Below are 15,632 nucleotides of genomic sequence, written 5' to 3' on the forward strand. Positions count from 1 at the left end.
CAAATAATGTAAGCGAAATGCGCTAGTCTCGTTTTAGACCACATCATAGTACTGAGACCGCATTAGTGAAGGTGGTAAATTGCCTTTTAATGGCGTCAGACCAAGGCTCTGCATCTGTCCTTGTGCTCCTAGACCTTAGTGCCGCTTTTGACACCATCGGTTACCACATTCTTTTGTGGAGATTGGAAACCCTAACTGGTCTACACGGACAAGTTCTTGCCAGGTTTAGATCTCATCTGTCGGAAAGATAGTTTGTCTCTGTGGATGGTTTGTCCTCTGACAAAGCAATGATGTTTGTGTTCCTCAGGGTTCCGTTTTAGGACCACTATTGTTTTCCCTATATATTCTACATCTTGGTGATGTCATTGGGAAACACATTGCCAACTTTCACTGATATGCGGACGACACACAGCTGTACATTTCGATGAAACATGGTGAAGCCCCAAAATTGACTAACCTGGAAGCCTGTGTGTTTCAGACATAAGGAAGTGGATGGTGGCAAATGTTTTACTTTTAAACTCGGACAAAACAAAGATACTAGTTCTAGGTCCCAAGGAACAAAGACATCTGCTGTTTGATCTGACAATTAATTTTATGGTTGTACAGCTGTCTCAAATAAAAATGAAGGATCTCTCTTTTGACAAACATATCAAGAAAGGGCAGCTTTTTTCCATCTTCTTAACATTGCAAAAATCGAACTTTTTGTCCAAAAATTTGGCAGAAAAGCTCATCCATGCTTTTGTTACTTCTAGATTAGACTACTACAATGTTCTATTCTCCAGCTACCCAGATAAACACTTAATAAAACTTCAGTTTATGCTAAATACGGCTGCATGAATCTTGATGAACCCCCCAAAATTGATAATATTACTCCAGTGCTAATCTTTACATTGGCTTCCTGTTAAGGCTAGGGCTGATTTCAAGGTTTCTCTGCTAACCTACAAAGCATTACATGGACTTGCCTAGGACCACCTTGCCTGACGACTCCAGGCTGTCCTTGTCCCCAGTCCACCTGTTCATGCTGCTACTCCAGTTTCAACTGTTCTCCCTGTGGCTATGGAACCCTGACCGGTCACCAGACATGCCATTCTGTCCATGACCTGCTGTTTTCAACCCTCTCTCTTGCTCCCTCTCCATCTCTCTCGCACCTGCTGTCCTGACCTCGGAATGCTTGGCTTTGAAAAGCCAATTGACATTTACTCCTGAGGTGCTGACTTGTTGCACCCTTTACAACCACTGTGATTATTATTTGACCCTGCTGGTCATCTATGAACATTTGAACATCTTAAAGATGCCTTAATGGCCACATACTCCTATAATCTCCACCCAGCACAGCCAGAAGAGCACTGGCCACCCCTCAGAGCCTGGTTCCTCTCTAGGTTTCTTCCTAGGTTCCGGCATTTCTAGGGAGTTTTTCCCTAGCCACTGTATTTCTACATCTGCATTGCTTGCTCTTTGGGGTTTTAGGCTGGGTTACTGTATAAGCACTTTAACATCTTCTGATGTAAAAATGGCTTTATAAATACATTTGATTGAATCACCATTTTATTTCAGCGGGTCATCTCTTTGAAAGAACTTCCAAGCCTATTCACAATGATTTTGGGCTGGATGCTGATAGGGGAAACTTGCTGAATGATCAAAGAAATTATGAATGTCATTGTATGCTGTAGTGTTAAGATTTCCCTTCACAGGAACTAAGGGGCCTAGACCGAACCATGAAAAACAGCCCCAGACTATTATTCCTCCTCCACCAAACTTTACAGTTGGCACTATGCATTTGGGCAGGTAGGGTTCTTCTGGAAAACAGTTATTGTGCTTATGTTGCTTCTAGAGGCAGTTTGTAACTCTGTAGTGAGTGTTTAAACAGAGGACAGGCGGTCCCGTTCTGTGAGCTTGTGTGGCCTACCACTTCACTGCTGAGCCATTAATACTCCTAGAGGTTTCCACTTCACAATAACAGCACTTACAGTTGACCGGGGCAGTTCTAGCAGGCCAAAATCTGAAAAACTGACTTGGAAAGGTGTCATCCTATGACGTTGAAAGTCACTGAGCTCTTCAGTAAGGCCATTCTACTGCCAATGTTTGTCTATGGCAATTGCATAGCTGTATGCTCAATTGTATACACCTTTCAGCAAAGGGTGTGGCTGAAATAGCCAAATCCACTAACTTTTGTGTATACACACACATATATAAAAAATAATATGAATTCCATGATAGGATTATGGCATAAGATTTGCATAGTGGCAAGTCTGGGAAAAGTTGGGAACAAATGGGTTAAGAGATTTTATAAAACGTGGTCACATAATTCTGTTACCAAACTTTGCATCTGCCCAGTTCTTCCAGTAAATGTTGTTTTGTAAAATATTCAGTGTAAATTGTTCAAAGTTGTCATTGGGATTAGATCTGTGTGGTTTGTTAAACATATAAAAATCTATGTATTTTGTTTGGCATACATTTTTTGTGAAAAATCTGAGTCATAGAAATTCTGTCACCGTGGAATTGCCCTGCTTCAAATAAGAAATTAGTCAACACCTAGCTATTTTCTTTTGTAAATAATAACTTCACATAAATGTAGAATATTTAATTAATGGTTTGACAGGCCTTATATTATTTGTGGCATGGCATCTCTAAATGGTTGATATCGTTTCACCTCGTGAGGGCAAGTGATGACAATAAGCTTTTTCAGGGACATATTTGGTACTGGTGCAGTAGCTAGCTACTATAGATGTTCAAGGGGAGGCGTCTACCGCTATGCAATATCCATATTGTTGTTTAGAGAGGTTGTTGGGAGGTTTCATTAACCTCAGTTTCTTACCGGACGTGGAATAAGATTGGGATCCTTTTGAGATGTGATTAACTTTATTTTTTCATACTAGTTGCATGCTAAAAAAAACTTGATAGCATTTGCTAACCGGCTAGCAAAATGTTTTTGACAGCTTGGGAACATTGCCTAACCAGCTAGCTACAACGTTAGCTATAGCTAGCTAGCCACCAATGACGAGAATCGGATTTGTTTGACACCTTTGGTAATAGCTAATGTTAACTTCAAACAATTTTGAAAGTAGCTGAATTCTAAGAAACGTAACGTTGAATAGTGTTGGTTGTAAAACTAGCTAGCCATTTGCCAGATTGAGTATGCATTGGGCTAGCAGCTAACGTTAGCTTGCTTGCTGACAGCAACTTGAATTTGCAGCGTTATTGCACAATATTAGCTACAGATTACACAATGTGCAATCAGGAAAATGACCCATGTTACACTTATTATATATATACTTTTTTGCAGTAGTCTAAAATAGCTGTCCTCAAACCTCACCTCGGGGACCCCCAGACGTGTCAAAATTGTGTTATACTGAAGTAACGTTAGCACACTTGATTCACTTAAGTTAATTAAGGGCTTCATTAATTGGCAAGTTTAATCAGGTGTACTAGCTTTGGAAATGCATGGAACTGCGGGAGGTCCCAGAGGAGAGGTTTGAGAATCACTGCTGCAGGGAAGAGTGAGGACATCCTATTTCTTTGTACTGCACTCATGTCAAAATAGGCTTACTTTTTTATTGACATAAGTTAACCATTGAGCCTTGTTTAGTGGAGCAAAGGAAATTATTATTTTGTCTCATCTCTATTTTCAAGAATGTTCAGGAGTCCACAAATTCTGGCCTTGACATGCCCTGTCAGAACCCTGCTGCTGCTGTCTGTCAGAGACCCCTGCGTGCCTGCCCTACCTGAACACGCCTGTCAGAGGTGGAATGGATCCAAAGCAGGGAGAAGTCTCTGTCAGGGGGATGGAGGGAAGGGTGGAGGGGAGGAGGCAGTGCCCCTCTCTTCAGCCATCTCTTCACACCTTGTTAGCAGAAGCACCTCCGGTTGTGAAAGCTGTCTCCTAAATGCCGCACCTCAACACCCCTTACAAAAAGCCACCCCTCCCAACCGACCTCAATTGTCTCAGGACTCTAGCTTTGTCTCTTTGAAACATACACCACGACTGCCGGTGATAGTAGCATGTGACCCTTGGAAAACCACTTCATTGGAACATTTGGACAATTCCAAAGCCCCCGAATGTTCTAGTGACCGTAAGTGCCTTCTACAAAGGAGGCAAACTGACAATGGTAGCCAATGTTTGTCTGCTGAGGTGAAGGTCAACATCACATTTAGTGTTAAAAGTAATAGTTACAGTCCTGTTCAAAGTGGCAAGATTCACAAGGACATTTTTCACAGACTGCTTGTGTCCACACCCAAACAGTGGACTGTGGATCCCCAGCGACTCCTTTCACTCCAGAGCCACGGCCTGCACCAGTCTGCTGCCTCCGGCCCTGAGGGTGCCCTGAGGGAGTGCCTTTCGCTGGTGAACGAGGCGCGCTGCCGGCAGAGCCTGGAGCCTAATGTGGCTCTGTATGAGAAAGACGTCCAGGGGAAAAGGGGGCCCAGTGGGGCCCAGGGGAAGTGGGCATCTGTGCTGGTCTCTCTTTGCTCTGTGGAGGGAGAGCCCGCCTTCCTGTTCACCCTCAGATCCACAGCACTGAAGGGCAGACACAAAGGCGACGTCAGGTAACCACAGACTCCTGCACCATTCCCACTGCTTTATGGCTATTTAATGTTTGACATATGATGTCATGACATAACTTAACAACTCTGAAAATGACAACTTTATTAGTGTGTTTTGAGAAAAACATTGTCATATAAATGAATGTATGAAGTTGTATAGAAAGCTGGAAGTTGACAAAGTGCTGTGTGAATGTCCAGTTTTGCAGGAGGCAAGCGTGACCCCTCAGACAAGGACGTTGTGGACACCGCCCTGAGAGAAGCTTGTGAGGAACTGGGCATCACTGTGGCAACAAACCAAGTGTGGGGCGTGCTGAAACCAATCCGGGATATGGTGAGGACCTTAACCCTACCCATAATCCTTCATGATCCCCGTTCATCTCTATGTGACGCACTGGCACTCTGCACTAGATCAGTTGAGATGGGGTAGTATTCTTTCAGTGAAACTTTTCTTAATGAGTATGTCTTCATTATGTAAATTGTTGATCTGCCGCTTTTCCTAATCATGGCACATTTTCTCTCAGTCGGGAATGATGATAGCCCCTGTACTGGCCAACCTCGGCCCCCTGGAGGCGCTGTCGTTCAAGCCAAATCCTGCCGAGGTACAGTAACAAGAACTCAGTTTGCCTTAGGGCTGAACTAACACGAATACCAACTAACATGGAGTTAAAATGACATTCTCTATTCTCTCTCAGGTAGAAGAGATTTTCACCCTGTCGCTCTCCCACGTATGCAGTCCCCAGAATCAAGGATACACACACTTTCGTACCGGTGAGTGCTACGGATACACCCTGCCCGTGTTCCGCAACGGGAAGCACCGCGTGTGGGGCCTCACTGCTGTGGCCCTCGAACACACGCTCAAACTCATCACACCGCCATGACAACCAATCATTGCAGCCATCACTACAGTTTTTTTTGTAAAGTATAGTTTGTGTGATTACGGAATAATTTGATTATTTGTTTCATATGTGAAATTGATCATTGGGGTTTATGTACCAATTGAGGACTTCTTATAATCAATGTATCCCATATACTGTAAGCATACATGTCAGAAGTGATATATTGAATAAATGAGATATCAGGTAGGGTCTGTAAGGAACAATCAACTTCCATGTCAAAGCCACTTTGGATTGTAATGTCACAGTATTTTGTTATACTGACATAAAAATCTGCGGTTCTCCCTGGAAAGGTCAAATCTTTGCAGTTCATTCATTCACTAACCCTATGAAGGTAAGGCACCATGTTTCGGTGTGTCAGAAGATGCAATAAAAATGTTTTATGATTCTATCCTTTTTTGAAATGTTATTTCCTTAGGTTTCTGGACAGGATCAATCATTATTTTATATGACGTGCAGACAGAAATAAATATAGTGCAAAAAAAATAGCATTTGATGTAAAACGTACAGTCATTGTCTCAGTCAAATTCATTGCACAAAAAATGTAGGGTTCTATCACACACATTTGCAAAACATCAAGATACAGTATGTCAATCAGTATTGTTTTTATTAATACGTTTATTTTCTATTCCCACGTTAACTCCAACCGGTTCTGTTCCATACATCTGTATTATGCTCTAAAAGGCTAGAACCATATAGAGGCAGCAGAAGTGCAACATTGTGATTCTTTTTGCATGTAAAGGTCCTTAGATGATGATGTTCAGTGTCCAAGCGAGACTGCAAGACTCCCAAGATTCCTTGAAAAGATTGGAGCTTCAATGTATTCTTAAGCGTTCTTATAGTCCTGTGTTGGATTCATCTCATAACTATGGTTGTACTGTAGCAAATGAATGGGGCAGGTGCTATACTTCAAGGGCTGGAGCACTCCATAGGGTCTTGGGAGTCAGGCAGCAGGTGGCAGTTGAAGGGCCAGCTGAAGGTGAAGACGTCCAGGGCCTGACTACACTGCTGCGCTGCCCAGGAGCACACTGACCGGCAGGGCTGCAGCACCCCTCCCTGAGGGCTGCAGTGGGGCATGAACATCCCACACACCAGCCTGCGCAGGGGCTGGAAACACGCTAGCTCCATCAGCACCTGGTAATAACCACAAACCACAGGGGAGAGAGTTATAGAGCGGCCATACAGTATCTACCTCCATCAGAATCAAACACAAAGGAGGTCCGCACATCCCTTTTATGGTCTTTTTCAGTGTGTAGTTGGTTTATCGTGGATGAAACAACATATTGCTCTTCACCAGTGGAGGCTGCTGACGGGAGGGCGGCCCATAATAATGTCTGGAATGGAGTGGAATGGCTTGAATGGAATAGTATCAAACACATGAACACCATGTGTTTGATTCCATTCTGGCCATTGTTATGAGTCGTCCTCCCCTCAGCAGCCTCCACTGCTATGCACCTATATTATGTTACAAACAATGTTCAAGTTAACTAAAAACACATTAAAGAAAAATTTATATTGTTCTGTGTGGTTGTGTGTTGACAAGCCAGGTGTGCGTTCTCACCATGTACTGACGGAGCAGCGTGGCTGCCTCTCTCTGGTCAGCGATGGACAGCCAGATGTTGGGGAAGGAGGTGAGGTTGTAGCTCAGGCCCTGACACATCTCCACCTCAATGGGCTCACAGGACAAGCCTGGGGGAGAGGTATGATACAAATACAGAAAAGGTTACTAATCTGTCATAATGGAGTAATTCTACTTGAAAGCTTAGCAGTTGTGTTATTGCTGTAGGAATCAAACAAATATGTGTGTATTGTTGGCTCACTGAAAGTGGGATAGGTCGAGTTGTCACAGTCGTGCTCATCTGTCCCGTCTGCACAGTCAGTCCAGCCGTCACACAGCCACTCCTGGTGCAGGCACTCCCCACTACTGCAGGCAAACTGAGTAGGACTGCATGTTCCTGTCACAAACAAGGAAACAGGTGATCCACTCCTCATATTTCCAGTGTAATTCCGTTAACTAAACCACTTTTAGATGTTTTAATAAATTGGCTTATTTTCTGCGTTTACAAGAACATAACAGACTAGATACAGGGAGACCAATCTAGGTCATGTTCAGTAAGGAGGAAACGTTTTGAAACAGAGTGAAACGAGGATGGTCCTACCTGAAATTGTCCAATAAAACCAGAGTTTTGTTTATTGTTGCTAAACTTTTTGCTACGGTCTGTCCTACTGAACACTACCGATGTGTGTGTGTGGGGGGGACTCACTCTCGGAGAGGGAGATGGCCTGGTAGGACGCGTTGAAGCCACTGTCTGCCACACCCTCGTCAGCCACAAATACCACGGTTATCTGAGGCCCAGAGGAGGTCAGCTCAGGAGGCAGGCTGGTGCCACAGTACCTGGGACAGGATAGAGAAGGAACACTAGAGCTGGCTGTGGTACAGTAACAGTAGTACTGTGTTACAGGCTGTTGTACAGTAGGGTACAATTAGCCTGGTCCCAGATCTGTTTGTGACCATGTTCTGTTTTGCAACCATAGGAGTCCCCACCACAGACTAGGCTACTACAGGCTACAGTACACTGTCTTATCAAGGAAGAGTGCTGTTACTGTTGTGAATGTTTTATGGTACACATACAGTACCAGTCAAAAGATAGCCACACTTACACATTCAAGGGTTTTTCTTTATTTTTACTATTTTCTGCATTATAGAATAATAATGAAGACATCAAAACTATGAAATAACACATATGTCATGTAGTAGCCAACAAAGTGTTAAACAAATCAAAATATATTGTCCTGTTGAAAAACAAATGATAGTCCCACTAAGCGCAAATGCTTAGTGGGACTTGCTGGTTAAGTGTGCCTTGAATTCTGAATAAATCACTGACAGTGTCAACAGGAAAGCACCATCACACCTCCTCCTCCATGCTTCATGGTGGGAACCACACATGCAGAGATCATCCGTTCACCTACTCTGCATCTCACAAATACACGGTTGTTGGAACCATAAATCTCAAATTTGGACTCAGACCAAAGGACAGATTTCCACCGGTCTAATGTCCATTGCTCGTGTTTCTTGGCCCAAGCAAGTCTCTTCTTATTTTTGGTGTCCTTTAGTAGTGGTTTCTTAGCAGCAATTCGACCATGAAGGCCTGACTCAGTCTCCTCTGAACAGTTGCTGTTGAGATGTGTCTGTTACTTGAACTCGGTGAAGAATTTATTTGGGCTGCAATTTCTGAGGCTGGTAACTCTAATGAACGTATCCTCTGCAGCAGAGGTAACTCTGGGTCTTCCTTTCCTGTGGCGGTCCTCATGAGAGCAAGTTTCATCATAAGGCTTGATGATTTTTGCGACTTCACTTGAAGACACTTTCAAAGTTCTTGAAATGTTCCGCATTGACTGACCATCTTTTAAAGTAATGATGGACTGTCATTTCTCTTTGCTTATTTGAGCTGTTCTTTGGTCTTTTACCAAATAGGGCTATCTTCTGTATACCACCCCTACCTTGTCACAACACAACTAATTGTCTCAAACGCATTGAGAAAGAAATAAATTCCACAAATGAACTTTTAACAAGGCACACCTGTTAGTTGAAATCCATTCCAGGTGACTACCTCATGAAGCTGGTTGAGAGAATGCCAAAAGTGTGCAAAGCTGTCATCAAGGCAAAGAGTGGCTACTCAAATATAAAATATATTTAGATTTGTTTAATGCTTTTTTGGTTAATACATGATTCTGCATGTTATTTCATAGTTTTGATGACTTAGAAAATAGTAAAAAATAGTAAAAATAAAGAAAACCCCTTGAATGAGTAGGTGTTTCGAAACTTTTGACTGGTTCTGTATTAATGTCATATATTGTCATACAACACCTATGCTTGATTTTAGAAAATTTCATTTGACCTGATGTACTTGCTTTGAGCATTCCTTTTTCAACCCTTCTGAACTAATTCATTGGTAGTGTATGAAATAAAAACATTGGGAAGCTATTATAATAGGTCTTACCGTCCGAGTACTCTGCCGGCCCCGGTATCAGCACTGTCATGCACCTCTACATAGTCAAACTCACACACGTCCTGAGTCTCCAGACTGAAGTTACGGAAACTCAGCCTGATCACATGACCCTCCTCAACAGAGATCTGCCATGTGCACAACTGACGGAGAAATAAGAGTAGATTAAACCTAATTTACCATGGTAGGATTTCATGAAGTCTATTCTGGGTATATGGCTGGGTATGCCAATTAGATACGATGCATGTTGGTGATGGTTTACTAGATCAGGTGTAGGTAGGTACCTGTTGTTGAGGGTAAGGCTTTGGGTGGTTTGGACTTGCCAGGTAGCCGTAGAGTCCAGTCTTTTTGCCCCCACACTCTGTTCAACAACATAGCAAAAAACGGTGATGTTTAGTTTTGCATAGATAAGCAAACGATTGCCCATTCACTAGAATTGATTACCAGGCTTCCTTACGACTTTGTGATGAGCAAGACTTAGGGGACTACCATTTTACATGCAGGCATTATTTTGCTTGGAGCTGCTGTATGTATGCAGATAAGTCACTGTGATGCTGAGTGTGTACTGTGCTGTACACCCTGTTCTTACCTTTGTGCTTGTGGCTGCAGTTGGCCTCATCAGAGTGGTCATGACAGTTGGGCTGGCTGTCACACACTGACACAGGCAGGATGCAGCGCCCATGGTCACACATAAACTCCTCCCTGGAGCAGCTCTCTGAGAACAGACACACACATTGCTGATGGTATATGTTAATGTACTGTGAAAATACATGTTTCCTCAAGAAAAGATCAGTTCAGTGTGTCTGTTGATTCTACCTCTGACCCAGTACTCACTCTGTTCAAGTGTGATGGCGTGGTACTGGGCGATGAAGCCACTGCCTCCGATGCTCCCGTCAGAGCGGAAGGTCACCCACACAGTGCTGCTGTTGGTGTTCACAGTAGGGGGTGCCACATTGCCACAGAACCTAGGGTGGAGATAACGTTAACTTTTAAAATGTCAGCCCCAAAAGGCAATCCTAATTCATCTTTATTCTTCACCTAAAATCCCTGAACAGCAGAACTGCTAAAAATTCAGGGCCAGAAAGTAGGCAGAGTTGCCATCTATACAGAACTTGTATGCCACCTAGTTGCCACAGTGTGTCATGAAGAGTATGATTTTTCAAGAGGCTGTCATGCATTAGGTTCAGAAGTGTGTAAAACATGCCCATAGTCACTTATGTTAATCTGATCCTGGATCTGTGATTAGAGGCATCTTCCACCTCGAACAAGTTTAGATACAGTACGTTTGACCCACCTGGTGACAACAGAAGGCTGCTCCGTCTCCTCCTGAACCTCCAGCCAGTCAAAGAGGCAGGGGGATGGTCCTTCTATGGTCAGAGAGGACACATGGATCTGGACCAGGGATGGAGGGCGAACCCGGATCACCCAGACACACAGCGAGTCCGGGGGATACGACCCAGGGTGGTTGGGGGAGCTAAAGCTGCCCTCTGAGTCTGTCAATACACCCCCACATCCTGAGACAGACAGACAGTGAGAAAAGTACAGGGTAGTGGATTACTGTATTATTATTGTATTGTATGTATCTGTAGGTAAGTACATATCTGTAAGGTACAATCATTGGAATATAACTACTTATTCTATTTCTATGGATAGAACTGTAGTAGAAAAATACTCACTAGTTTCAGGGGTAGGGTATCTGGCTGTCTGTGGGGCCACTGTACTGTCCCTCTGACTGTGGTTGGTGGGGGTTGTGGGTAGACCACGAGGCAGTCCATCTCCAGTCAACAAGTTCAGGGGATTGGTCAACACCACTTCCTCATCCACACTCTGCCCCTTTAGCTCTGTGGGGTGAAGAACCCAGTGAGAGATAGAGTAAGAGGACATTAGTGAATGACACAAGCTTGTGATGTGCACAAGTACTGCACTGCTATTCCATGCTCAATGGACCATATAGTGTATGAATTGGCAATGTTAATTTAAATAAGGACATTGTGTCCATAAATATGTAGGTGTCTATGAGATTGAGATTTTTTTCATTAGGGTTCTTCCAGCTTTTTTGAGAGATGAGTGAAATGTATGTACACCATGCTCAGTGAACACTTCCTGTTGAGGATCAGAGGTTCCCACTGTTCCACCCATAGAATTATATGGATTTACAGTATCTGTGTGGTCCCACACCTCCCACTGTCGTCTACGCCCCCGTCACTCACGTGTGAAGATGAGCACCAGTGCCAGGCCCAGGGCTGCTACCAGGAGCACAGCAGCAACAGAGACCACCACGGCCCCCCAGCTACACCACGGACCCCGCAGACGCATCACACACACACTGAACACACCTCGGACTGGGACACATACACAAGTACACATGCACACACACACACACACACACTCACATACACACACACACACACACACACACACACATACACACACAGGGAGGAAGATGGGATGAAAGACATGGGTGGTTAAGGACATTTTAAGTTGTACCGCAAAAATGAAAGAGGCAAGTAAAAGGGGGAAAAATTAAGGAACTTGCCTGCATTAAAGACCAAAATTGGTTAAAGAAAGTTGTGATGAATAAAAAAAGATACCAGTTTCATTTAAGGACCAAAAAATTGACAGCTGTGCCATATAGATTGCATCATTCTAAATGGCCATACTGAGCAATCGGGGGAGAAGGGCCTTGGTCAGGCAGGTGACCAGTAACCTGATGGTCACTCTGACAGAGCTTTAGAGTTCCTCTGTGGAGATGGGAGAACTTTCCAGAAGGACAACCGTCTCTGCAGCACTCCACCAATCAGGCCTTTATGGTAGAGTGGCCAGACGGAAGCCACTCCTCAGTAAAAGGTACATGACAGCCCGCTTGGAGTTTGTCAAAAGGCACCTAAAGACTCTCAGACCATGAGAAACATAATTCTCTGGTCTAATGAAACCAAGATTGAACTCTTTGGCCTGAATGCAAAGCGGCATGTCTGGAGGAAGCCTGGCACCATCCCTACGGTGAAGCATGGTGGTGGCAGCATCATGCTGTGTGGATGACCCTAAGCACACAGCCAAGACAACGTAGGAGTGGCTTCGGGACGTCTCTGAATGAACTTGAGTGGCCCAGCCAGAGCCCGAACTTGAACCCGATCAAACATCTTTGGAGAGACCTGAAAATAGCTGTGAAGCAACGCTCCCCATCCAACCTGACAGAGCTTGAGAGGATCTGCAAAGAAGAATGGGAGAAACTCCCCAAATACAGGTATGCCAAACTTGTAGCATCATACCCAAGAAGACTCAAGGCTGTAATCGCTGCCAAAGGTGCTTCAGCAAAGTCCTGAGTAAAGGGTCTGAATACTGTGTGATATTTCAGTTTTTTATTTTTAATGTATTAGCAAGAATTTCTAAAAAACAGTTTTTGCTTTGTCATTATGGAGTATTATGTTTACATTGATGAGGGGGAAAAACAATTTAATTAATTTTAGAATAAGGCTGTGACCTAAGAAATGTGGAAAAAATCAAGGGGTGTGAATACTTTCCGAAGGCACTGTATATACAGTACCAGTCAAAAGTTTTGACACACCTACTCATTCCAGGGTTTTTCTTTATTTTTACTATTTTCTACGCTGTAGAATAATAGGGAAGACATCAAAAATATGAAATAACACATATGGAAAAAGTGTTAAACAAATCAAAACATATTTTAGATTTTAGATTCTTCAAAGTAGCCACCCTTTGCCTTGATGACAGCTTTGCACACTCTTGGCATTCTCTCAATTAGCTTCATGAGGTAATCACCTGGAATGGATTTCAATTAACAGGTGTGCCTTGTAAAAAGTTAATTTGTGGAATGTATTTTTTTCTTAATTCGTTTGAGCAAATCAGTTGTGTTGTAACAAGGTAAGGGTGGTATACAGAAGATAGCCCTATTCGGTAAAAGACCAAGCCAATATTATGGCAAGAACAGCTCAAATAAGCAAAGAGGAACAACAGTCCATCATTAATTTAAGACATGAAGGTCAGTCAATCTGGAAAATTTCAAGAATTTTGAAAGTTTCTTTAATTGCAGTCGCAAAAACCATCAAGCAATATCATGAAACTGGCTCTCATGAGGACCGCCACAGGAAAGGAAGACCCAGAGTTACCTCTGCTGCACAGGATAAGTTCATTAGGGTTAACTGCACCTCAGACTGCAGTCTAAATAAATGCTTCAGAGTTCAAGTAACTGACACATCTCAACATCAACTGTTCAGAGGAGACTGCGTGAATTAGGCCTTCATGGTCGAATTGCTGCAAAGAAACCACTACTAAAGGACACCAATAAGAAGGAAAGACTTGCTTGGGCCAAGAACACGAGCAATGGACATTAGACCGGTGGAAATCTGTCCTTTGGTCTGATGAGCCCAAATTTTTGATTTTTGGTTCCAACCACCGTGTCTTTGTGAGACGCAGAGTAGGTGAACAGATGATCTCTGCATGTGTGGTTCCCACCGTGAAGCATGGAGGAGGAGGTGTGATAGTGTGGGGGTGCTTCGCTGGTTACACTGTCAGTGACATTTTTAGAATTCAAGGTACACTTAACCAGCATGGCTACCACAGCATTCTGCAGCGATACACCATCCCATCTGGTTTGCGCTTAGTGGGACTATCATTTGTTTTTCAACAGGACAATGACCCAAAACACCACCAGCCTGTGTAAGGGCTATTTAACCAAGAAAGAGCGTGATGGAGTGCTGCATCAGATGACCTGGCCTCCACAATCACCTGACCTCAACCCAGTTGAGATGGTTTGGGATGAGTTGGACCGCAGAGTGAAGGAAAAGCAGCCAACAAGTGCTCAGCATATGTGGGAACTCCTTCAAGACTGTTGGAAAAGCATTCCAGGTGAAGCTGGTTGAGAGAATGCCAAGAGTGTGCAAAGCTGTCATCAAGGCAAATATAAAATATATTTAGATTTTCTTAAAAAATGTTTGGTTACTACATGATTCCATATGTGTTTTTTCAGTTTTGATGTCTTCACTATTATTCTACAATGTAGAAAATTGTAAAAAATAAATGAAAACCCTTGAATGACTAGATGTGTCCAAACTTTTGACTGGTACAGTATATATTTACAAAAATATATATGGGGGATTGAAAATGATGCAGACAATTACATTGATGAAAGCTACAATCTATCTGTAATATTAAAGCTGATCTACCCCCTAAAAACAAAATACATTTTATTTTTTTACTTTCAGTTAGAACATTCCTGTCCCTCCTAGAATCTTTGTTTCCACTTTCCAATGGTGTAATACAACAGCTAGATCAAATTGAATAGGTCTTGGCATCTGAAACAACCAATCCTGTTGCGTATCCAACTCCGGTGTGATGTTATGGAACAGGGAAACTAGGTTGTCAGACTCACTGATTGCAGCTGGGCTCTTTACTGGCTCTAGGGCCATGGCAGTACTGGCAGAACTGAATCCTTCCACTTTCTCCTCATGCTCACCATCAAGCTCAAATGCGGGGTTGCAGAAAACATTCTGTGAAAAGCAAAGACAACTGGTATAACATGGAACGCCAAGTAACTTCCCACCATGAATACAAGGTTGATATCAAAAATTGGAACCAGAATTCCAGGCCCACACAAGCTATCGCTGTCCTCACCTTGTAAATGTCAGAGGATTCTGAGTAAACAGATACTTCGGTGAGGTCTGTCATCTTTGGTTAAAGTTCAGTTTCAGTCTTCCAGGGAAACATTAAGCATCCACATCCTAATACCTACTCCAATGTAGTCATGTGTTGTTGTTAAGAGCACATCAACAACATGTTTGTTGGAATGTGAAAGGTGAAAAGGTAGCTTTGAAACGTTTCAGCAGAAAAGCTCAATGTGACAGATAAAAAAAGCCTGCATCTTCCCAGAGTGATTGATTCATAATTTTGTTAACAATACCAAAAATATATATCTATATACATCCACAATGTAAAAAAATATTTTGTCCACCAATTTCAGGTTTAAAATCCAGTGAAAGTGCCCCAAGTGTTTATAGTCCGCTTCTCCTTTCATCACTTTATTAAGTCATGGTGTGTCTGTGTGTGTGAGGTAGGTAGATGTGCAGTCTGTTCTTGTTTAGTTGAGGGTGAGTCATTTGTTATAAAAGACGCATAGAACTCCCTTCACAGTGTTCCACAAAGCCGAGTCAGCTGAGAGGACTGAGCTCTGGGG

At 43.1% G+C, this 15,632-nt stretch overlaps 2 protein-coding genes across 3 annotated transcripts; one reads left to right on the forward strand and one right to left on the reverse strand.

Annotated features, from left to right (window-relative positions):
- Positions 1-2,668: 2,668 nt before the first annotated feature.
- LOC115206088 (uncharacterized) lies at positions 2,669-5,923 on the forward strand. 2 transcript variants are annotated; one of them, XM_029772673.1, is made up of 5 exons: positions 2,669-3,026; positions 3,631-4,545; positions 4,741-4,873; positions 5,064-5,141; positions 5,235-5,923. In XM_029772673.1, exons 2-5 carry the CDS (start codon positions 3,632-3,634, stop codon positions 5,418-5,420), a joined length of 1,311 nt encoding a protein of 436 aa, XP_029628533.1. In that variant the 5' UTR covers positions 2,669-3,026; position 3,631; the 3' UTR covers positions 5,421-5,923. The 2 variants fall into 2 exon arrangements, with proteins under 2 accessions (XP_029628533.1, XP_029628532.1); XM_029772672.1 differs by having other exon boundaries at positions 2,672-2,849.
- A 93-nt stretch (positions 5,924-6,016) lies between these two features.
- Positions 6,017-15,158, reverse strand: LOC115206785 (membrane frizzled-related protein-like). Its single transcript, XM_029773985.1, has 13 exons — positions 15,074-15,158; positions 14,832-14,949; positions 11,653-11,784; positions 11,119-11,283; positions 10,737-10,956; positions 10,277-10,407; positions 10,032-10,157; positions 9,727-9,803; positions 9,437-9,585; positions 7,700-7,830; positions 7,256-7,390; positions 6,997-7,124; positions 6,017-6,569 (listed from the first exon to the last, which is right to left on the reverse strand). The coding sequence occupies exons 1-13, from the start codon at positions 15,125-15,127 to the stop codon at positions 6,345-6,347; spliced, it is 1,791 nt and encodes a 596-aa protein (XP_029629845.1). The 5' UTR covers positions 15,128-15,158; the 3' UTR covers positions 6,017-6,344.
- Positions 15,159-15,632: the final 474 nt, after the last annotated feature.

This window comes from Salmo trutta, chromosome 13 (assembly GCF_901001165.1).
Source record: "Salmo trutta chromosome 13, fSalTru1.1, whole genome shotgun sequence".
Classification (NCBI taxonomy): Eukaryota; Metazoa; Chordata; class Actinopteri; order Salmoniformes; family Salmonidae; genus Salmo; species Salmo trutta.